General features: G+C 41.3%; 1 protein-coding gene and 1 pseudogene across 5 annotated transcripts; both read right to left on the bottom strand.

Moving 5' to 3' along the window:
- Positions 1 to 499: 499 nt before the first annotated feature.
- Positions 500 to 18,795, bottom strand: ZC3HC1 (zinc finger C3HC-type containing 1). 4 transcript variants are annotated; one of them, XM_027101937.1, is made up of 10 exons: positions 18,400 to 18,795; positions 16,804 to 16,915; positions 14,553 to 14,703; positions 13,699 to 13,782; positions 7,053 to 7,180; positions 5,891 to 6,048; positions 4,886 to 5,129; positions 3,847 to 4,059; positions 3,177 to 3,383; positions 500 to 942 (listed from the first exon to the last, which is right to left on the bottom strand). In XM_027101937.1, exons 1-10 carry the CDS (start codon positions 18,543 to 18,545, stop codon positions 874 to 876), a joined length of 1,512 nt encoding a protein of 503 aa, XP_026957738.1. In that variant the 5' UTR covers positions 18,546 to 18,795; the 3' UTR covers positions 500 to 873. The 4 variants fall into 4 exon arrangements, with proteins under 4 accessions (XP_026957738.1, XP_026957737.1, XP_026957739.1 ...); XM_027101936.1 differs by having other exon boundaries at positions 3,847 to 4,089; positions 18,400 to 18,561; XM_027101938.1 differs by having other exon boundaries at positions 3,847 to 4,089; positions 14,553 to 14,710; positions 16,786 to 16,915; positions 18,400 to 18,512.
- A 3,222-nt stretch (positions 18,796 to 22,017) lies between these two features.
- On the bottom strand, positions 22,018 to 22,454 carry LOC113618111 (60S ribosomal protein L35a pseudogene; annotated as a pseudogene). The gene has a single exon (XR_003431889.1). The product of XR_003431889.1 is annotated as a 60S ribosomal protein L35a pseudogene (transcript).
- Positions 22,455 to 23,886: the final 1,432 nt, after the last annotated feature.

The following is a 23,886-nucleotide window of genomic DNA, read 5'->3' as shown; positions in this document are numbered from 1 at the left end:
CTAAAAGAAAGTACAACGTTCTGGAGAATAGCTAGTTTCCTTCATGCTCACTTTCTCAATGGGTAGTCTATTCAGTTGGGGCAGGTCAGGGTCAGCTTCTCCACCATGGACACCAATGCTCTCCACCAGCAGTGAAAGAGCCTTGGGGAGCCCCACTCAGGGGAGCCTTGCATTAGAAGGCACATGGAGAGGGGTCTCTTCTGAAGAGCCTTCCTCCCTTTGTTACAGTCTCTTATTCTGTTATTATCAAAGTAAAGAGAGAAAATTATCAGCTTACCATTCACTATAACACATCAGGAGATCTCCTGGTGATATAATGAACAACGTCTTGCCTCTGGTTTAGGAATACTTCTTCGACTAGAATCACAAATAAATTCCAGGCTTTGCAGCCAATCTGAAAACTGAAATTTTGCCTTTGTTTACTGCTCCACTGTAGTTTTCTCAGTCTCAGCTTCCTTTATGTCAGCCCATTAGACAAGGAGGAAAACAGTTCTCCAGCTGTGAGAATCTTAACAAATATTTTATTAACACATACTGATGTATTCCTGGGATATAAGAGTCCTCAAAACACTGCCCCCACTAAAGACACTAAAAATGCTCAAGTCCTGGGTCCTCAGTTGAGTTTTGGAACCACGCACTCCTTGAACAGAGCCAGGGTCGCCCTACCTCTCCCAGCCCACATCCCTGTGTTGCAAACAGGTTTTCCCCTCAGTCAGATGCAGATGATGACATACATGCCTTTGCAAGGGCAGGGGCTCCTTATGATTAAACCAGAATGGAGAAAAACTTAGCATCAGCTGCTCAAAAGGGAATTCAGGCTTCATTTTTCAAAGCCACTCATTCCACTTCTCTGCAGGAAGGGCTGGAATATCTTCAGGATGAGGATAAAGATTCCCACTGCCGGAATATTCGGAACACCTTCCTTGATTTCTCAGAGAGACTCTATAAATAGAAAAGCTCATTATTAGAGATTAAATTCTTTTATAGAGACAAAGGATGGGTAATAGCTTTAAGGTGTGGTCTGTAAATTTCTCCCACAATGATCTACATATGTCTAGGAGTGAGTAAAACCAGTTAATCTTATATTGTGCTACATATAATATACACCTAAAGCCAGACTAAAAATCAAGAAGCTTGAGTCTACTGTTAGATTACTGCTAACATACTCTGGAGCCTCTAAAATACGGCTTATGTCCTCCTCCAAGCATCCGTATGTGTCCTAATCTTTGAATGTGAGGATGACACTTGTGACCCAGCATCAGTGCAGCACACATTTTGCACTGATTTCGCGTCTGTGATGCTGAATTGGCCCTATTCATCATCTCTTGTGAACAAGGATTCATATTTACAAGATGCCGAGCTGGTGCTAATAGTATAATCTAAGGCCAAGGAATGAAACAAAGTTAAATGACCCGTAAGAGTTTAAACTATGACCTTGGCCTTCTCAGACTCATGATTTAGCCAGCAGAGCTAATAATAGGAAGAATCTCACTGCCACTTGATCACGTCTGTGAAGTGACCTGAGATTCTGAGAAATGGTGTTACAGGGAGACAAAACAGTTCACTAAAAGATAAAAGTTCTCAGTGAAGCAGAACATGTGGTTCTCTCTGCCTCTGAGAGTCATAGTGAAAAGCACAGGGTCTCAGTGAGAGCACAAACATATCTAGCAAGATAATCCATAAAGTTCACTCTAATTTCTGACAGAAGACGACATTTTCACTGTTTTCTTATACTCTTTGTGGCTGAATGTCTCAATAAAATAAAGTTCCAGGAGGGAAAAGTTTGAACTCTTACTTGTGACTGAGGGCAATTTAGTTAGTTAATACAGTGACACAATTGAGAGATTTAAGTTGAAAAATAGTATAAACTTTTTTCTAACTTCAAGATCCTTTACTGCAGAGCTTCTAAGTTTTGTACTTCCCAGTCACAGCAGCTGTGGGGAATCTTAAAAGACAAGTTGTTAAAATGGACCTTCAAAGGTCCTGCGTGCCACGCAGTATGGCCAAAAAAATAAATAAATAAATAAAATTAAATTAATTAATTTATCTTTGGCTGCAATGGGTCTTCGTTGCTGCATGTGGGCTTTCTCTAGTTGCGGCGAGTGGGGGCTACTCTTCGTTGCGGTGTGTGGGCTTCTCATTGCGGGCTTCTCTTGTTGCAGCGCATGGGCTCTAGGCATGTGGGCTTCAGTAGTTGTGGCTTGCAGGCTCTAGACCGCAGGCTCAGTAGTTGTGGCGCACGGCCTTAGTTGCTCTGCAGCATGTGGGATCTTCCCAGACCAGGGCTTGAACCCATGTCCCCTGCATTGGCAGGCAGATTCTTAACCACTGAGCCACCAGGGAAGCCCCTGAATGCACATTCTTGGGTGTCTAGCATCACTATAGCTCCCTCCAGTGGAATTCTGTGACCCTACAAAACCATGAATCTGGGAATGCTTCTGATAAACATCTGCTGGCAAGTATTATTTTACTTTGTCCTTGGAGGGAACAGAGGTCAGAAATTATTATATTTACACTAAGCAAGTTACATGGCAAATTTGGGAATGAGCCAGTAAAGGAAAGAGAATGCAGTTTTTGTGATTCCTTAATGCCCACCCTCCTCTCACTTCCGTCCTTTGCACAGAGCAAACACTTGAGTTGTTTTCTCAGCTGTCATGACGGGTTTGCATTTACCCACAAGTGTCACCAGCAGCAGTCATTACTGTGATGGCAGCTGAGGGTCAGTGCACAGGGGGCCACGGAACACAGCAAAGTAACGTGCCCACCATAAGGAATGAAATCAAGGTCGTGGTGGCGGAGCACAGTGCTCCATCCTGACAGCTAAGTTAACTGGCCAGGCTCCAAGTACAAGTGACAGTAACTCAGATGGAAAAAGCAGCTGCTCTGCAACACTAGCAGCAGCCTGTTATCCCTTTCTGTTTCTGTATTCCTTTTCTACTTCGAGTCATTTGAGTGGAGAAGACAAAGAATTTATCAGAATTCGGTGGAATGCCATATGCTAAACTGCAGAAAGAATGAACCAGTCCCATGCCTGTTCTCTAGGATGAACCCAGACTGTGTCTACCTTGACTTATGAAAGCTGTGGGCAGGCAGGGTGCTAATTATAGGACCAGCCTCCTCTCCTCATCCCATAAACAGGAAGTGCTGCACATGGTCAGGGCAATGGCTTATCTCACCATGGAGTCGGTTTCAGTTGGCTGGTTAGACTCTTTGTGGGCCAAGAGGATGTTCAGCACTGCCTTCCAGCCTGGCTCTGCCGGGGTGCTGGCATCTACCTCAGTTCCACCATTCTCCCTGGTTTCTTTTCCAAATGTGATATTCACCCAAGGACACCAGTCTCTATGCTGAGAAGTGGGATCAAAGAAGCTTCGGGAAGATGTGTCCTGAGAGAGGAGGAAGAGGAATCCGTGTTAATGAAGGGCAGATACTATGTAAGTTCAGGGAGGCATTGCTATAAATTGTCAACTCTAGAATCTCACAATGCCCACGTTTCTAGTTTTACGTTCTCCTTTAAACTTCGCCTATGTATTTCCCTCTCACTTTTAAAATTCTTTTACTCCCTTTGTGTTAAACCATCCATTATCAGGTCTATCCTCTTTTCTCACTACTGTCCCTTGGGCAAGACAAATTTATTACATTGCCAGAAGATGTCCCAAAGAAACAAATGGCAAAACCCTTAAATTTTTTTTCCCTCTGGTCACCCAACTGTCCCACCTTTAAACTTATTCTCATGGCCTCCTTATAGCCACAGGACCAGTCTCAGCTCATGCCTGCTTCTCTGTGCTGCATGGTGAGGGCTTGGGTGCTGCTGTGCTCAGGGGCCTCCACACATGCAGGCAGACTCACCGAGCTGCTGGAAGAGCAGAGGCGAGCCCGCTTGGCTCTCCGAAGAGGACTAGATGGCACTTCTAGGCCAGTGGCGTCTCCTGTTCCCATGCTTCGTGTCACTGGGCGGGTTCTGGGGGTGGGGCTAGCGGCCTCTGGCTCAGGACGGTCAACAGGACTGGAAGAGTCCAAGCTTCGAGTTCTAGAGACAATGGGACCTGGGCTCCTTTCAGCCTGAAGGAAAGGGGAGATGATGGAAGTACCCTAATGACATTAATGACTACGGTCAGGAGAAATATTTCTAGAAGCATGTGAAAGCTATATTTTTAAAACTATAAGAATTTAGTTTCTGAACTGTTTACATAACTAAACTCTTCAAAGAATATTAGATTTCTATACAAAATAATGAATTTAGCATCTCCATTGCAACTGGTGATAAAGCCACTCTGTAATATTCTTGTCAACGCGGTTATAAGTGAAGTTTAACCTAAGTTAATTATACAACCTAAGTTAATTTCCAACTTTTCTGCCAACAACACTTTTGGTAAGAATGCTGTTTTTAAAAAGTCCACCCTGAGCGCTTCCCTAGTGGCGCGGTGGTTGAAAGTCCGCCTGCCGATGCAGGGGACATGGGTTCGTGCCCCGGTTCGGGAAGATCCCACATGCCGTGGAGTGGTTAGGTCCGTGAGGCCGCTGAGCCTGCACGTCCGGAGCCTGTGCTCCGCAACGGGAGAGGCCACAACAGTGAAAGGCCCGTGTACTGCAAAAAAAACAAAGTCCACCCTAGGACTTCCCTGGTGGTCCAGTGGTAGTGCTTAAGACTCCACGCTCCCAATGCAGGGGGCCCGGGTTTGCTCCCTGGTTAGGGAATTAGATCCCACATGCTGCAACTAAGAGCCCGCATGCCGCAACTAAAAGATCCCACACACCTCAACGAAGATCCCATGTGCTGCAACTAAGACCCGGCACAGCCAAATAAATAAATATTTTTTAAAAAACAGAATAAAATTTGAAAAAATAAATAAAAAGTCCACCCCAAACAAGCCAACTAAGTCTATACCTGCTCTGAGCCTGGGGAAAACGTGGCATCCTGGCTCCGAGTCATCATCCTCCGAGGAGACTCAGGCACCAGAGAGAAGCGCTCTGGCCGGCACTCAGAGCCTGGGATGGGGGAGCTGGTCAGACCAAAGGACGCATCCAGGTCGGTCATGGATGACTCGATCTGTTGGAAGCCCCAGAGCCCCACCTTCCTCATACACTGTGAACATGTTATCAGGGAGAGCTGCATGGGTTCCAGCGAAGAACTAGGTAGGAATAGAAAAAAAAGTGCGTTTTCTCAGAGGATAACATTTTCAAGGGACTAAGCATAATGATCTGTGAGTATGCTTCATCTCATCAAACAAATCTCTGAAACAGGCCAGGGGACTGGGAACCACCTCCTCTCAGGGCCCCGTCCTCCGATCCTAGGACCCAGCTTCATCATCTCTCACGTATTTCCTACAGAAAGATCTAGGGGTCTTAGCATGCTCTCTATGGCAAGCCTATTTTAAAGGTAAGTTTTATAAATTTCTCATGTCCCTTTTAAAGTTTTTCTGTGTAAATGAAAAGTATTGCTTAATCTACCAAAGAAAGCATATTTAAAGTAAATCAAAATTGGTCTGACAGTCTTCTGTCTCAGAGGGAGTCTGCTGAACTGAGCAGCTGGAATGCAGACACCAACTTGGGGCCTAGAGGATTCCAGCTGGTGCTTCCTTCCGTACTTCCTATCAATTAAACTGATTTTTCCTTTCTAAAACTAGAAAGGAGCTTCACTGTTTATAGGAACACGAATTCCCAGCTGGGAAGTGATAGTAAAAGAAACAAAGTTCAGGCGTGTTCAAGAATTCCTGAGTTCTAATTCTGGTTTTGTTGCTAATTCTTTCTATCCCTCCTCCACCCCCTTAGTTTTTCTTTGTCACTGTTTTTCTCACAGGAAACACCATGTGATCTCCAAATGCTAGGAGTAACTGCTGTGTGTGGGTATATAATGTTGTCACAGTTTATGTCCCCAGGCAAATTCACTAACCTACACGCCCAGCCACACATGGAGAGAATACAGGCAGTGACATGGATTTGGATGATGTCTGAACCTAGTTTGGTTGCAGTTTTTCTCTCATCAGTTCCGTGATCAAGTTCATCTTCAAGCAGGTTCAGGAGAAGACTGATCTTGTCTTCTGTCAAGCACTACAAAGGAATCAAGAGAAAAGACTTAAAGTTTCAACCACCATGAAAAGTCATAGATAATGATGTACCTAGGTGATACAAGGCAAAAATCATGAAAAAAATGACAAACACGAAGACAATTCTCTTCATTGGAGAAGACTTACTTCCAGCACAGGCTAAGGTATCACACAGGAGCTTTCTGAACTGCCCTGGATCTGCTGATTGAGAAAGGGAGCAGTGTTTCTGGAACTACCACATCTTCTCTTAGTACTAACTTGTTTTCAAATTACCAATTGCATATTTTCCCTGAAACCTGTAAATTTCAAACCCAAATAATCACAACAGACTACTACTAATTTCTTGGCCTGGCAATGAATTTACTTTTGACACCACAAAAGACCTTGCCACAGTCTTTACTTTTGTTCTAAGAATAAGAAAGCATTATGACAGGGTGAAAAAACTTTCATTGACTAGAGACAGGAGGACATTTATAATAGGCATCAGAGGCTAACAGTTTGGTGCTAAAATCCATAATAGCTTCTCAACTTGAAGAAGCAAAATAATAGCTTCTATTTCCTACAGTAAAGTTTGTCTTGACAGAATACCCACAGGATGATGAAATGGGACAGTAAATATTCAGTTTCAAAGTGCAGATAGGACAGAGCATTTCAAAATTTCTATTTACAAGGGAAAAGGGAGTTTATAACTTCTCCAGCACTTTCTTTTGGAAAATAGTATGCGATAAACCATATGAAGCCACATTTCAGTATCTTCTGTTAAATGTTTCAGTAACAAATTGAGATAAAATTGAATTTACGCCACTTAAAGAATCATATCTGAAAGTTTAAATGGAACTCACTTATTTAAACCCTCAGGTCCTCTTTAACGGTAGAGATTGAAAAAGGTCAGTTAAGAGACAAACAAGTAGTTCTCTTCTTAGCTATCTGTAGCCTCTTGTCATTAAAAGAAATGCTTCATGCTGGCGACAACTGAAGGCCACTGTATGCTAGCCAAGAAAAACTCACCATAGTTTTTAAGTCCTCTGGCCTCAGGGAAGGAAGCTGGAAGTCCAAGTGACAAAGGCTTTGAAAACGATCTAGGAATTCACTAACAAGAACCGCAGGTTCATCCAATGGCAACATCCCAAATCGATCTGTGGAAAAAGTAAACTGGGAGATTATATTGGTACAAATTATAAAAAATAATAAGCATGTATAGAACAACAGGGGAAATGTAAATTGATGATATTCGATGATACTAAGAAATTAACAATAACACCTAGACTTGTGATAATCAATTAAAATAATGTAACTGAAGTGCTAAAAATAGTTCCCAGTGTACAGTAAGTGCTACGTATCACAGTTACTTCATCATTATTATCATTATTTATCACTTGTTTTTTAGGATTGTTTTAGGTATTGTTTTTAGGTTTAATCTCAGTAATGTTTTATTTTCCTTAAGGGCAGAGACAATATCTCACATAATTTACAGATTTCTCATTACTCCTACCAATAGATATATATATATATTTAAATTTATTTATTATTTTTGGCTGTGTTGGGTCTTCGTTTCTGTGCGAGGGCTTTCTCTAGTTGCGGCGAACGGGGGCCACTCATCATCGCGGTGCGTGGGGCCTCTCACTGTCGCGGCCTCTCTTGTTGTGGAGCACAAGCTCCAGATGCGCAGGCTCAGTAGTTGTGGCTCACAGGTCTAGTTGCTCCGCAGCATGTGGGATCCTCCCAGACCAGGGCTCAAACCCGTGTCCCCTGCATTGGCAGGCAGACTCTCAACCACTGTGCCACCACGGAAGCACCCAATAGATATTTGCTATTATTAAATAATATTAATTTTCTGATGCTAAAAGATCAGTTATCAGAGTACTGATTTTTATTTCTCAACAACAAAATGATTACAGTATGGTTTTTAATATCATTTGATAGAGCTAAACTTCTAGTACTTTTGGTCTTAAAATGATTACAATTTCTTTGGTCCCAGAATCAAATGCCCTAATATTTAAAATCCTTATCATCTCACTCTAATACTACACTTTGGTTCCTAGAAGCCCCATAATGCAATTTTCAAAAAAGAATTAATTTACTTGATGGGGGCAGGGAAATCCTTTCACAGTGTATATGTATATCAGATCACCACATTGCATACTTTTTAAAAAAATAAATTTATTTATTTTTGGCTGCGTTGGGTCTTTGCTGCTGCGCGTGGGCTTTCTTTAGTTGCGGCGAGCGGGGACTACTCTTCGTTGTGCCGTGCGAGCTTCTCATTGCAGTGGCTTCTGTTGTTGCAGAGCATAGGCTCTAGGCGCACAGGCTTCAGTAGTTGTGGCACACGGGCTTCAGTAGTTGTGGCGCACGGGCTTAGTTGCTCCGCAGCATGTGGGATCTTTCCCAACCAGGGCTCGAACCCGTGTCCCCTGCACTGGCAGGCAGATTCTTAACCGCTGTGCTACCAGGGAAGCCCCCTGCATACTTTAAATATCTTACAATTTTGTCAATTATACTTCAATAAAGCTGGAAAAATAAACAATAAAAGAAAAAGAAATTACTGATTTTTTTGGATAGAGCTGTGATAGTACTTTTGTGATTATGTTTATTTTTTGGCCACACTGTGCAGCATGCGGGATCTTAGTTCCCAGACCAGGGATCAAACCCGTGCCCCTGCATTGGGAGCATGGAGTCTTAATCACTGGACCACCAGGGAAGTCCCTGTGATTATGTTTAAAAAGCAGAGTCTCAGGAAAGGTTTCTCAGAAGAAGTCAGGTCTAAGCTGAGTTGGAAAGACCAACAACAGTGTGTAAAAGTAAAGCCCTAGAGGATAGCACATGTGGGGAATTCTAAATAGTCTCACAGGGTTGGAACACAGTATTCCTGTGGGGAGACTAGTCGGAGAGAAGGTTAAAGTATAGACAGCAGCCAGACCATGATTTTATTAATGTATGTGATGAGAAACTACTGGAAGATTTTTTTAAAAGGAAGAAGTGAAAGTGATATTATAGACAATATGTATTAGTTTAGAGCAGAGACTAAGGGGTCAGTCTGGATGCAAAGAAATAAGCTTAGCAGACATGAAGGTGATTTAAAATAGTAATCCCTCTAAGATATGAATGGCATAAGGATGGAGAGAAGGAGCATCAATTTTGAATGAAGGAACACTATCAAGCACACCAACATCTGCATAATGGGAGACACAGAAGAAGGGCAGGGAAAGGGGCAGAAAGAGTATTTGAAGACATACTAACTGAAAACTTCCCAAATTTTATGAAAAACAGTAATCTATACATCTAAAAGCTCAAAATCTGTGTAAGCAGAGAAGGGAAGAGCGAATATGCTAAATAGAATCAGAGTAGGTAGGAAGTGTACCAAGTACAGGAAGGATTGATTAGCACTTGTGATGACACAAAACTTGGGGAAAAGGGTGTTCGAGTTACAGTCACACACAACAATCATGTACAAAGATGGTTTGACAGGAGGTTCTAAAATGAATAAGCTAGTTTTCCCAAATGGAAAGTTAACTAGATAAACACTATCCCTCATCTCCTAGAAGACTAAAATTTTAGATGGCCCTACTTATTATAAAGCTTCAAACATGCTACATGTGACAACATGGATTAATTAAAAAAAAGTTGACTCCCCCTACAAAAGTAGGTTGCAGAATATATATAGAATGATAACATTCATAGAAAATTTTAAAACAAATAAATAGTGCCATATATATTGCTTCTAGATACATGTAAATGTTGTAGACATAGAAACCATGTAAGCAAATCATGGACACCAAATTCAGGATAGTAGTTATTACAGGACAGGGAGGCAGGGAATGAGATTGGGGACGACTACACAGCTGTATCTGTAATTCTTCCTGATTAACAGAAAGAAAGCAGGGGGGGTGGTTTTGCAAGGATAGCAAAATGTTAGTATTAGGTGGGGTTGGGTGGTAGATACAGAGATGTTTCTTATATTATTATTATCTACAATTTTTTCTATACTTGAAACACTCCACAATCTTAGAAATTACTCAAGAAGTTAAAAATAAAACAAAGAGACACTTTCTATATTCAAGGGTAACAAAATATTCCTTAAGAGTTTATCAAATTATTTAAAGTTGGGACTTCCCTGGTGGTGCAGTGGTTAAGAATCCGCCTCCCAATGCAGGGGACACAGGTTCGATTTCTGGTCTGGGAAGATCCCACATGCCGCAGAGCAACTAAGACCATGTGCCACAACTACTGAGCCTGCGCTTTAGAGCCCGTGAGCCACAACTACTGAGCCCTCGTGCCACAACTACTGAAGCCTGCGTGCCTAGAGCCCGTGCTCTGCAACAAGACAAGACACCGTGATGAGAAGCCCGCGCACCACAACAAAGAGTAGCCCCCGCTCGCCGCAACTAGAGAACGCTTGCGCACAGCAATGAAGACCAAACGCAGACAAAAATAAACAAATAAATTTTAAAAAATTATTTAAAGTTGTTGCAAGCAACCAAATAGGTCAAAAAAGTCATTAATTTTAAAAGATGCATCATTTTACTAGAAAAGTCAGGTAATAAAAAACTGAAATCAATGAGAAAGGTGTGGACTTTAAAAAAGTGAGGTTTAATAATAAAACGGAAACACGTCCTGATGACCAGTGGCTTTGGTTTAACAAAACTTGGGAGAAGAAACCAGGTCCCAACACCTATCTGATCATCTTCTAATTCAGGATTTTGTCTGATTGTTACAACCCTAAGAAAGTACCACTAAAAACCTATGAAGGGAAAAGAGTGAACAGAGAAGAAATTAATCCCATCATGAAAATGTCTTCACATAAGTTTAAATATGTGTTTTACAATTAATGTATGTGTGTATTTTGTCTACTTTAAAGTATATGATATGCTCAAAATAATCAGTCCTAATAAATTAGTAATTGCAATTTAAAATGTTTACAGTGATTTAATTTAGTTTGTAATTATTGGTAAATGTTAGAAAAAAATTACCTTCACAATTTTATTAGATATGCTTAATAAATGCAAGCATTAAAGTATAAATAGTTGAGGTTTTCTTTTCTCCACACAAAAGTCTCTTGAATGTTAAAAAAACAAATCAAGGGGGCTTCCCTGGTGGCACAGTTGAGAGTCCACCTGCCGATGCAGGGGACACGGGTTCGTGCCCCGGTCCGGGAAGATCCCACATGCCGCGGAGCGGCTGGGCCCGTGAGCCATGGCTGCTGAGCCTGCGCATCCGGAGCCTGTGCTCCGCAACAGAAGAGGCCACAGCAGTGAGAGGCCCGCGTACCGCAAAAAAAAAAACAAAAAACAAATCAAGGGATGATATAATTGGAAGGTCATATTTGAGATCTATTTAGGAGGTAGAATGGATAGGACCAGCTGGTGATGATAAGGAGGGGCATCTAAGGTGACTTTCAGGTTTTTGGGTAGCATAACTGGAGGGGGAGGTAAGTAACATCTACCAAGATGGAGACAACATAAGAAGTGAATAAAGTTTTAAGCATAAGATGAAGAAATCAGTTTTGTATATTTTGAGTTCTAGGTACCTGTAAGATTTTAAGTGGAAATGTTTAGAAGGTAGTTGAAAATATGAGTCAAGTTCTAAAGAGAGATCTGAATAGAAGTCAGAAGTCTTCAAGTAGGTGGTAGCTGAAGTCACAAATGGGACCAAGAAAGTAGAGTGTATTGTACAACATGGGAAATACAGCCAATATTTTGTAGTAACTATAAATGGAAAGTAACCTTTAAAAATTGTACAAAAAAATTAAAATGCAAAAAAAAAAAAGAAAGTAGAGTGCATGGTAGCAAGAGTTCGCAACCACCAACATAGGCCTTAGCAGATAGAGAATCTATCTCTGCCCTGGGTGCACTGGACAGAGAAGATTCAAATACGCATAGGACTGAGTTTTGTTATACTACACCGTGAAACAGCTAGGCCAACAGCAGGAAATCCTTGTTATACAGTCATTTTCACTTTAAAAATTTTATTTCTTAATAATTCCTTTTCTATCACCTCTTCATATATCAGTAGATGGCACTCTACGGTCACTTTCCAACTATTTTTTCCTCTTAGTGGTCACTCATGGAATATTCCTGGGCATCAGTGACCCTGGAATTAGCCTGAGCTGTCCTACTGAAATAAAAAACATACCTACATGGAGCTGGTCCTGTCAAGCATGAAATATATGAATTAATAGTGCTGCACTGTAAACATGGGTCCAAAGAGTTTTGTCCCTGGTCTTGGTGAGCCCCCTGGCGGGTTCGGCTGTTGAAGCTGGTTACTCAGCAGGAATATGCCAACATGGCCAGCAAAATAAAAGCAAATCCCACTTGAGACTACGTCTTGGGCTCCCTTGTTCTGAAGCATTTTGTGCACACATCAGTGGTTTCTGATTCGAGAGAGAGTGCGTACTGCCACAGCCCTTACACGAGAAGGACAAGAGGAGCCTGCACCTGGCCTCTCCAGACCCCTTACCATGGGGCAGTCTTTGGCTGTGATGATATCCTTACTTCAGTGCTACTGATATATTGTGCTGTTTTACTGTAATAAACTGTAGATTTGTAATCACTCTCATGTGGGGTCCTGTGAGTCTTCTTTAGCAACTGAACCATATTTAACTGCCACCGTTAGTGCCATTAGTGTACCAGGAAGCCTGGGTAGAACATGGGGCTGTTTGCTCTGGTGGGAAAAGCAGAGAGTCTGAGATCAGATAAAACCATGGTCATGGCTCCTCACTAGCTGGTTTTAAGACTTCTGATTCTTGGGACTTCCCTGGTGGCACAGTGGTTAAGAATCTGCCAGTCAATGCAGGGGACACGGGTTTGAGCCCTGGTCCGGGAAGATCCCACATGCCGTGGAGCAACTAAGCCCGTGTGCCACAGCTACTGAGCCTGTGCTCTAGAACCTGCGAGCCACAACTACTGAGCCTGCGCGCCTAGAACCCGTGCTCCACAACAAGAGAAGCTACCGCAATGAGAAGACTGCGTACCACAACACAGAGTAGCCCCTGCTTGCCACAACTAGAGAAAGCCCGCGCGCAGCAACTAAGACCCAATGCAGCAATAAGCAAGCAAACAAACAAATAAATAAATAAAATAGTAAAAAAAGAAAGATTTCTGATTCTCAGTTTCCTCACCTAAAAATCAGGTTGATATCTACCTCCTAGGGCCCCTGAGAGGATTAAATTGGATAATGTATGTACGATTAAACCTTTGGCATGTCAAATGCACTTAATAAATAACACAATGAGTGAATGAATATTAGTTCTCTTGTAAAGCACAAATAGACAGGAGGAAAAAGAAACTTCAAAGGCTAGATTTTCTCAAAGAAATAGACAATATGAGAAACGCAATGACCAGGGGTGGGGATGAACTGGGAGATTGGGATTGACATATATACACTAATATGTATAAAATAGATAACCAATGAGAACCTGCTGTATAGCACAGGGAACTCTACCCAATGCTCTGTGGTTACCTAAATGGGAAGGAAATCCAAAAGAGGGGATATATGTATACATATAGCTGATTCACTTCGCTGTACAGCAGAAACTAACACAACATTGTAAAGCAACTATACCCCAATTAAAAACAAATAAACAAGCAAAAAAACAAAACAAAAGAACCCCGCATTGACCAAGAAGAGATGGTAAATGGGAAATTTTGTAAATAAGTACCTGGAGAGGGGCTGTCTGGCCAGAAACAGAACTTCTCATGGGCAGTACACAAGGCTTTCTTCAGCTCAGCACATCGTTCCTTATCTGAAACCCGAATAGATAACAATGCCTTAAAAACAATGTCTTATATAGATTCAAAATCCAATGACCAAAAGCCTTTAAGAGTATAGATACAACTAAGAATTAAAATAACTCAGAAAAATTTTAAAGATATGAAATATTAGCAACTGAATTATTTTTCACAAAACAAGTTCTAAATCAAGATTCTGAAAGCAATAACAAAGGAGATATCATGTATCTTATAAGGCAGGCATTCCAAAATGTGAGCCTTCATAAAAGTCCTGTGTCTCTTAGCCTAAGTATAAATTTCGGAACTATAAAATAAACATACTGCTGTTAGTTTCCCAGAATACACAAAGTCAGGTTCACTCTAAAGTAGCTGAGCTTTAAAAAAAAAAAAAAAAAAAAAGTAATGACTAAAGCTAGTAATTAGGGTGAAGACAATCACAAATTCACCTTGTTATATACAGAAGTACACATTCTTTGATCAAACACAAGTGACTGGTCGTTTCAGAAAAACTAGTATAGGGCTTCCCTGGTGGCGCAGTGGTTGAGAGTCCGCCTGCCGATGCAGGGGACATGGGTTCGTGCCCCAGTCCAGGAAGATCCCACATGCCGCGGAGCAGCTGGGCCCGTGAGCCATGGCCACTGAGCCTGTGCGTCCAGAGCCTGTGCTCCGCAACGGGAGAGGCCACAACAGTGAGAGGCCCGCGTACCGCAAAAAAAAAAACAAAAAACCTAGTATAGATGTCTTTTGAATATGGAGAAAAATGTAATTTGTACTTTATACTTACATCTGTCAAAATCAAAAGCTGGTTGTAAAGTGGCACAGAGAAAAGCTTGACAGCTGGAGCACTTCAGCATATCACATTCAACTGTGACCCAGCCATATTTTGCACAGACCAGTGGAGACAGCTCAGGGGGCTTTCCTGCCCATTTCAAAGAGTATTCACATTAAGAAAAACAACATGCATGTACCTTAAAATGAACAAGTCAGAAATGAAAACTTTAACTCAATGTTTATAGGAATAAACACATTAAGAGGAAAAGCAACAGGAAGCCCTATGCATTTTATATGTTTAAAATGTTTATTTTATTATTGGTTGTGGGGTACAGTAGAAAAGCCATTCGCTTTTGCTTAATATGAAATACTAAGGATTTGAAAACACTAGTGAAAGCACTAGGATTTGCCTAAGCAGTAAGGGATGGTGAAGGTCAAACAAGCTGAAATATTTTATCACTCATCTCTGCTCTCCTATTGTATCACATCCACTTTTGCCTTCTGAAGAATAAAGTCAGTAAAATTAATAATATTCATTATTCCTCCCTACCCCAAATTTGATTGTTATATACTAACGTGTGTGTGGTATGTGTGTTTTAAGTAAGCTGAGAGCATCAAGAGCATCTGTAAGTATGTGCATGGGAAATATGTCCTAAAATATTTATTGATCTTTAATATTCAACACTCAGCTTTTTCTATTTTACCTATAGAGCTCTTGTTTTACAGAGCACAGGAAAAAAAAAAGGATAAAACATAAAAGATGCAGGAAAGTTCTATATTTTTACAAGGGATATAGGAACTTGAAAACATTCTAATAGCAGCAAAAGGAGGACTGAAGGCTAGAAACAGAATCTAAATATAAATGTTAAAGGAGTTTGGATTATGTAGAATAAAAGTAATAGAATCACTTAACTAGCTTAAGTTAAATAAATAATTATCATATCAAAGTGGCAATCAATTTATATCCAATGGGAACAAAAAAACAACAAAAGAAAATGATTTTAAATGCTTTGTCAATATCAGGAATTAATCCAAGGAACAGGAGTAGAAGCATGGTTAAAATACTTTCCCCTTCCTGAACAATTCAGTCCTAAAGCCACCAGGTGGTGAGCAAGGCAGAGGATTAAGCCAGGAGGTGGGAAGACAGCTCATCGCATGGTGTCAAAAGCCAAAAAAAAAAAGCCAAGTCGGGTAAAGAGGGAGTCCATACAGAGGGGGGCCTACCTTGGGGTGCTGTAGCCAAGTGGGGTGTAAAGAGCATCTACATGGGGCTCCCACTCACCAAATCAGGGGCAACTGGAATCTCAAAATATATAATAGTAATGGATTATGACCCATTGAATAAAAAAGGAAATCATGAGCCCATGCTGCTACAATAAGTTACATAAAGTTTGATGAGGAATGTGATATTTACATGGTTTCAAAGCACATCCCCACAAAAGTTTAATTACAAAGGAGGAAAACGCTACTTTACAATGGAAAACAGGACAGACACTCCCTTAATCAATTGATCAAAATGATGATCGAGGGTAAAGGGACAGATCAAAATCATGTGCCACCTGACAGGATGCAATGAGAACACAGCGTTACTTCTGTGATATTCCTACATAACCTGAATCTAATCATAATGAAACATCAGACAAATGCAAGTTGAGATACACTCTATAAAATAACTGGCCTATAATCTTCAAAAGTATCAAGGTCATGAAATTCAAGGAAAAACTGAGGATTCTCAACTGGATCCTTTTGCTATAAAGAACATTATTACTACAATTGATGGAATGATTATGATGTAAGGGTTATATGGCAGTAATTTATTATGTGAATTTCCCAATTTTGATGGTTTCATTGTGGTTATGTAAGAGAAAGTCCTTGTTTGTGGGAAATGTTTGGGGGTAATGAGGTGTCACTTTGGCAACTTACTTTCAAGTACTCACATGGAAGTTCTTTGTAACCTGTGCAATCTTTCTATAAGTCTGTAATTGCTTTAAATTAAAAACACTCTAGCAAATAGAAAATGGCAAAAGTGATGTGATGTCAGTTGAGACCTAGCTTCTATCTTGCTCTCTCTTGCTTGCTCACTCTGACTGAAGCCCGCTGCCATGTTGTGAACTATCCCTGTGAAGAGCCCATGGAACTCCAGCCAAATTTCTTACCAAGTTTAATTCTAAAAATTAAAAACATCAGAGAAAGTGGTGTTACTCCTAGGAGACTAATTCCAGAAGCAGGCAGAAAGTGCAACTCACTCAAACCAAAAAGGATATAGAAAAGGTTTCCACTCTGCTAAAGAAGGCTTCTTTGCTTCTAGATTCCAATGGAGGTTCTTCTGCTCGCGGTGATCCATTAACTGACTGGAGTGTGGCAGATGTGTCCTTCCTAAAATAAAGTGGCAGAACTATTGGTAATCCTTTCAAGGTATCACTTTGCCTAAACGTTTTTTATCTAGCTTCTCTGCACATTGTATCATCAATCACGCCACTCTGGATTTTAACCTTTCTAAATATCATTTCAGTCAGGTAATTTTTCTGTTTAACACTGTCAATAGTTTCACAATACTTACTAAGCAGAATCCAAATTCTTCAGACTGGCATTCAAATCTCTACAGTTTGGCCATAACTAAGTTTCAAGCAATTTCTACCTTGACCATGCTCCACTAATCCTATACTGGCAAACTATGCTACCTCACTCATTGCTCCCCAACAGTATTTTGCATAATTTTTGTAAACACAAAATAAGACTCAAGGCTTCTGTGCATTATCCAATTTGAACCATCTTAGAAATTTAACTATTTTAACAGCAGAAAATGACAATTTTGATATTTCTACCTGGATTGATCCTTGCTATGCACTTCTTCCCCAAAGGAACTAATTTGAAAATTTAAATCAAAGTAAAGAATTTTAGCTATTTCATGAAAAAATTCAAGGAGAAAAAAACCAGCAAAACAATTCTTTTATATTCAGTGAAAGGCATTTCAACAGCACCTGGGAAGTTTAGAGGGAGGAACTGCTGAAGACAAAAGTAATTTTAATAAAAGTAAGATTACACCAAGTATTATAACTCAAAATAAAGTAATTTATTCTAAGAATCCTTCTGAGAGTGACAGCCTCAGGGAGGTGTGGATCTTGGAAAAAATTCAGAGCTTCCATAAACTTGGATAGAAAAAAATGACATTTATTTTGGTAACCTCTAACTGAAATGTAGCATTTCCCTCCATTATGAATGAAGATAATTTAAAAAACCACAGTAGCATCAGCAGTATCTGTAAATTTGTCATCAATGGAAATCACAGGTATTTTGTCACCACATTATGGTTGTTGCACATGTTTTGAAATACCGTTTATGCTCTCGCTACTTCAAAATTATGGTAGATAACAGACCTATTACTAGATATTATTTAACTCTTAAATAATGAAGCGTTTTACTGCATCACTTTTTTTCTTTTACTTCTTGATAACTGCATTCCAACGTAATTGGTATCCTTTATAATCCTATGTAATTTACTTTATGCATTTAAAAATATAATTCTCAGAAGGTGTTCACAAACTTTACCAGGCTGCCAAAGGTGTCTAGGACTTAAAAAGGTTAAGAAGTCTAAGAGAAATCAGGTGCGCATATTCAGTTCGCGGTCCTGTCTTTTTCCTTCCTCCCAAAACCTGTCTTAAGGCAAAATTGCGCCCAGTACCTCCTGAGCAGAAAATTAAAGCCGACTGAGCGACTGGAACCCCAGTCTCTTCAAGATCCCGAGTCGCAGCCATTCCCATCGCCCGAGTTACAGACCCAGGGTATCCTACCCTGGCCTGAGTCCCCCAAACCCTCTCCAATCCGCCGTCGCCAGACCCAGGGTGGACTCGCGGACTCACACTTCGGCGCCTCCCTCTTCCGGGGCAATCCCCTCATCTATCAGCTGTCGGACTTTCTGGGGAGTCTCTTCTGGGGAGCGAACAACCGCACTACAATTCTTTTCGACCCCCGCGGCAAACGTTGGCCCCTCAGTGGGCGCCGCCATCTTGGTCCGTTTCCGAGTTGCTTCCTGGCGCGTATGAAGGCTCAGGAACTTCCGTTCTGAGCTGTTAGGATCCTCTTTTGGCTTCCCACGCGTTGGCCCAAGCAACCTGCCGGGCGACACCGCCGGGCCCAGCCCTTCCTGGCCATTTTAGAACGAGGTAGGGACTTCCCTGGCGGTCCAGTGATTAAGACTACGCGCTTGCATTGCAGGGGGTGTGGGTTCCATCCCCTGGTCGGGGAGCTTAGATCCCGCATGCCCCGCGGCGTGGCCCAAACAAACAAAACCGAGGTGGACCCTTGCAGGAGGGCTCTGGTTAAACACCAAGATTAGTCGTTTCCTTTATGTACGAGCATACTTGGCTTGATAAGAGGTTTTTAGAGCGCTGTCTCTCCGAGTTCAGCAGGGTTGAGGGGCCCAATTTAGTCTTAAGATAATTAACTGATAAGACTTTGCTAAGTTTATCTTTTTACCTGTGAGGGAATGGCGACAGTCACTTGAGAGTAAATAATTTAGAATCCTTAGAAACCGTGTTATGGGTGGGTTTAGAAGTCTGGCGTTTGCCGTTATCGAACACTTCTTCCCTGCTTTGTCCAAAAATTATCTATTGAGGGTGTCCTACTGACGCTGTCCTCGGCGCTGGCAATGACAGCAGTGAATAAAGGAGACGTAATTTTTAGTGGAGTTAGACATTAAAAAAATACGTTTTCCTGAACTTCTGAAATTACAAGTGCTCCAAAGAAATCCCAAGGGTTAGGGTTAGGGTAAAGGAGGACCTAATTCAGTCTACAGATTCTCCTGAGAGCATCTGTGCTGGAGTTAAAATAGATGAGATTGTGGGAAAGAGATCTACACAGACTCTAACAGCATCCCAAACTGGAAGGAGTTTTCCTCATATAATAAACAGAAAAAGAGACTGATGTAACTGAGCAATGGGCAAAGGTAAAAGTGGGGCCACCCCCCACCCCACCCCCACCCCCCGCCAGCTCACTCTCTGTGGGCTCCTAACTTCAGTAGTTATTCCCGCCCACCAGGACTTTCAGCCTATTGATCTCAGCCTTTCCATTGTTCCGAACAACACCACCTTATTTCTTCCCTCCTTAGCCAGCTTCAGTTCGATGCCAATCATTATCATCATTCCTTTGCAAAATTTGCATATGGACAGAGAATTAGTTAATATTAAAGACTTATTTAGTTTTGTTATATGTGATAATGGCACTGTGATTATGGTTTTTAAAAGTCCTTACTGGGAATTCCCTGGTGGTTTAGGGGGTAGGACTCGGTACTGTTACTGCTGAGGACCCAGGTTCCATCCCTGGTTGTGTGACTAAGATCCCACAAGCCTCGTGTCGTGGCCAAAAAAAATCCTTACTTATAAGAGATACGTCTTGAGGTGTTTATGGGTGAACTAGTATGACGTCTGGGATTTGCTTTAAAGTTCTGGAGGAAAAGAAAATGTGAGGAGAATAGATGAAAAAAAATTTTTTTTAATGTTTATTTATTTACTTATTTGGCTGCTCCAGGTCTTAGTTGCAGCACTCGGGATCTTTACTTGCGGCATGCATGCAGGATCTAGTTCCCTGAACGGGGATCCAACCTGTGCCCCCTGCATTGGGAACGTGGAGTCTTAACCATTGGGCCACAGGGGAAATCCCATGATGAAAAATGTTTTTAATTGTTGGTTTTGGGTGATAGACTCATGGGGGTTCATTATATTATTCTTTCTATTACTGAGTATTTTTGACAATGTCATAAAAAAGCAAAATATATAGCTGAAAATAATACATCCTCTAGAATGTACTCTCAATTTCTTTGGACCTTTCTTGCTTTGTAGTACTCGTTTGGCAAAACCTCAATCACAGTAGAGTTCAGCGTTCCACCACTCTGCTCCTGCACCCTGTCAGCTGAATACGGTTAAAGAAAAAATGCATGGCATTCTGACTTGTCTCTCTTTGTACTGTCGACCTCAAGTGGGCCCTTAATTCTGCCCAGTAATCATACTACATTTCCCTAGTGTACCTCCTCTCCTACTTTCATAGATGACTTTCATATTTCTCTCCTCAAATCTTCAGTGTCTCTTCGAATCCATCCTCCCTGTCTGCTGATGTCCTTGTTTCCTATTTCACTTAAAAAATTTAAGCAATCAGAAGAAAACTTCCACAAATTAACACCACCGCATCTACCCACTAGCATGTGGAATACTGAGAATTTTTTAAGTTCCCACATTCCCATGGTAGTAGCCAGAAATCAGAGCCAGTTTTAAGTTCAGTCTATTGATAACCCACCCCAGTGAACATGCTTTTGCAAGCCCAGAGACAACCCATTGATTCTGAAAATCAGCCAATCACAGACTCATTTCAGTACACACACCTCCAAGTGCCAACCAATCAACAATATTCTCATGCAAGTTATCACTTCTGCAGAGAATGTCAACACACTTAGACCTCTGAAAGGTCACCAATCCCTGAACTCCCCACTTTCTCTAAATCCAATATAAGATTAGCAGTTTGGTCTTCTCTAAACATGTGCCTGACAAGTGTGACTCTCACTGCCTATAGTAAGCAATAAATGCAGCTTTGTCTTTTCATTTCATATATTGAGTGGTTGTCTTATCCTCTGATAGTACTTTACCTTTCCTCCTGTTACTATAGATCAGTGGCTCTCAAATGGGTGCAGTTTTGCCTCCCAGGGGACATTTGGCAATTTCTAGAGACATTTTTGGTTATTACAGATGGGGTGATGGTAGAGGCTGATGTTGCTGCTAAACATCTTACAGTACACAGGACAGCCCCTCACAACAAAGAATTAGCTCACCCAAAAATGTCAAACGTGTAGAGATTGAGAAAACTTGCTGTAGTCTGTGCTCCTACATAAGGCCAACCTTGTACACTCGGCCTAGTCCCCTCTTGCCTACTCAAGGACATTGCCCAGTGATTCTCCCCTCTACTGAACATTCACGTCAGCATTAAGATATTATTTCTCCCGTCTTCAAAATGAGACAAAACAAAAACCTCTGATTGCAGTTCCTCGTCCAGATACCACTCCATTGTTCTGCTCTTCTTTACAGCAAAACTCCTTGAAAAAAATTACCTATTCTCACTGATTCCAATATCTTCCATTCTCCCCCTCATTCCCTCTGCTTCAGCTACACTGGCCTCCTTACTAGGCCTTGAACTTACCAGATGTAGTCCTGCCTTGAGACATTTGCACTCCCTGTTCCCTCTGCCTGGAAGGCTCTTCCAGACACCCACGTGACTTTCTTCCTTACCTCCTTCAATTCTTTGTGACTTCTTTATTCAAATGTCACCTTCTCAGTGAGACCTACCCACATCACTCTATAGACACTTGCAACTCCTCCCCTCCCCAAACAGACACCTGGAATTCCTCTTCCACTTACCCTGCTCTGTTGTTCTCTATAGTGCTTATCTTCTTATAGCATATGTAATTTTCTTTTTTTTTTTTTTTTTAACAAAAATACAAGGGAACAAATCCACACTTTTATTTATTTACTTTTCAGTAAGTTTAAATCCTTGAAGGGTACAGCATCACACGGATTCTGTGTCCAATGGCCTTAGCAGGAAGGTTGCTTCGGAATTTGGCACGAACCATGCCACTGTTTCCATGAGCATGAGTTATCTTTCCCCAGATTACTCTGGTTTTGTTAGGTTTTCCACCAGGAGTTACTGTATTGTTCTTTGCTTTGTACACGTAAGCACATCTCTTGCCTAGATAGAATTCAGTTTCATCTCGAGCATATACACCTTCAATTTTCAGGAGAGCTGTGTGCTCCCTCTGGTTCCGTAGACCCCGCTTATAGCCAGCAAAAATGGCCTTGGACCACAGCCTTCCAGACATATTTGTCGTTTTAGAAGTCCTGTTCCCAGCAGGCCTCCACAGCATCCAAGATGGCTGAAAAAGCTGTAATTTTCTTATTATGTTTACTTCTGTCTCTCCCCAACCCCACTAGAGTATAATCTTTATAATTTTCACAAGAGTAGGAGTTTTTGTGGGTTGTTGTTGTTCATTGCTATATTCCCATTGTTTACAACAGTGCCTGGACCAGAGTACTCAATTAATAATTGTTAAGTAAATGTATGTTAACCTTCTAAAGGATTTAGACTTTATCCTAAAAGCCAAATGTAGCCATTGAAAGACTTTAAGCAACACAGTAGCATGCACAGTTGTGCATTTTGGGAAAAATCACTCTGAAGACTAGGTGATGAATGGATTGGAGCCAAGAGAGGATACAGAATGACCATTAGGGGGTTGCTAAAGAAACCCCAGCAAAAGATGATGATGGGCAAAGATAGCTGAAAGTGGGCAGATTCAAGGTACATTTTGGAGCTAGAAACAACAGGACGTGGTGATGGGTTATACATAGCATATGAGGAAATAGATTTCAAGGAGGACTCCAAGATTTTGGCCTGAACAAGTATGTGTGTATATATATACATATATATATACACGCATATATATATGTATGTATATATATATACACACACATATATGTTTACATATTTACATGTGTATTTCCACACATACATATATATGTATATTTGTGTGCATGTTTGTGTATGGCAGACATTTTGTCTTTTTTCTATAATTTCCCAGTGCCTGGACATAATAGATGCTCAGAAAATGCCAATTTTAAGTCATGAGTCAATAAATACTTTTGAAACTTACAATTGTCAAAGAGTCACTTGGAAAATGTGATGTGGAAGAAAGAGTTTTAGAATCAGAGATGGCCCCTCCTCCCACTTCCATCACTCACCTTGTGACCTTGTGTTTGAGGGACCTGTGGTTATGAGATTAAATGGGATAACGTCTATGAAAGTGGTTGGCACATATCAGTAGGTTCTTGGTAAGTCCTAGTTTTCTTCCCAAGCATTTTAGTATAGGTGGTAGAGGCAGTGATGCACCACCCAGATCCCCCTTCGGGAATGAGGAACTATTTCCTCCAGCCACTGGGAGTACCACCAACAGGAAACCCTTGGCTGTCAGTTCCCTTAGGAGTTATTGACTGGAGAGGGCCATTTTGCCTGAGGTCGCCACCCCGCTTTCTCAAGGATATCCTTCATCCAGTGATTGATCAAGACAGAGGTATAAAAGGCCTAGCCCCTTGCCCCAACTCTGGACAATGCTAAAGGGCCATTAGCTTTAGAGTTTCCAGTAGGGTCTCCTGGGGCCTTCCTTGAGACTGCATCACAGTCCAGCCTCTCCACCTGCCCAATCCTGCTTCCTTCCCCTCCTTTCCATGGTCTTGGTCCCATGTGCCCTCCCCCAAAACTTTCATCATGTTAATCGCCCTCTCAGGGTCACCTTATCCATTTTGTTTGTCCCTGTG

This window comes from Aethalodelphis obliquidens, unplaced genomic scaffold (genome assembly GCF_003676395.1).
Source record: "Aethalodelphis obliquidens isolate GAN/ISIS:26980383/991018 unplaced genomic scaffold, ASM367639v1 scaffold5, whole genome shotgun sequence".
Taxonomy (NCBI): domain Eukaryota; kingdom Metazoa; phylum Chordata; class Mammalia; order Artiodactyla; family Delphinidae; genus Aethalodelphis; species Aethalodelphis obliquidens.
This window is presented reverse-complemented; position numbering and strand designations above follow the sequence as displayed.

Excerpts from the sequence above, each read along its gene's own strand:
- ZC3HC1 (XM_027101936.1), bottom strand. The coding sequence starts at position 18,545 with ATGGCGGCGCCCACTGAGGGGCCAACGTTTGCCGCGGGGGTCGAAAAG. Across the intron at positions 3,384-3,846 it reads TCTGCTCTTCCAGCAGCTCG|GACACATCTTCCCGAAGCTT; the intron begins GTGAGTCTGCCT and ends CTCCTCTCTCAG. Across the intron at positions 943-3,176 it reads CAACTGAAACCGACTCCATG|AGTCTCTCTGAGAAATCAAG; the intron begins GTGAGATAAGCC and ends TTCTATTTATAG.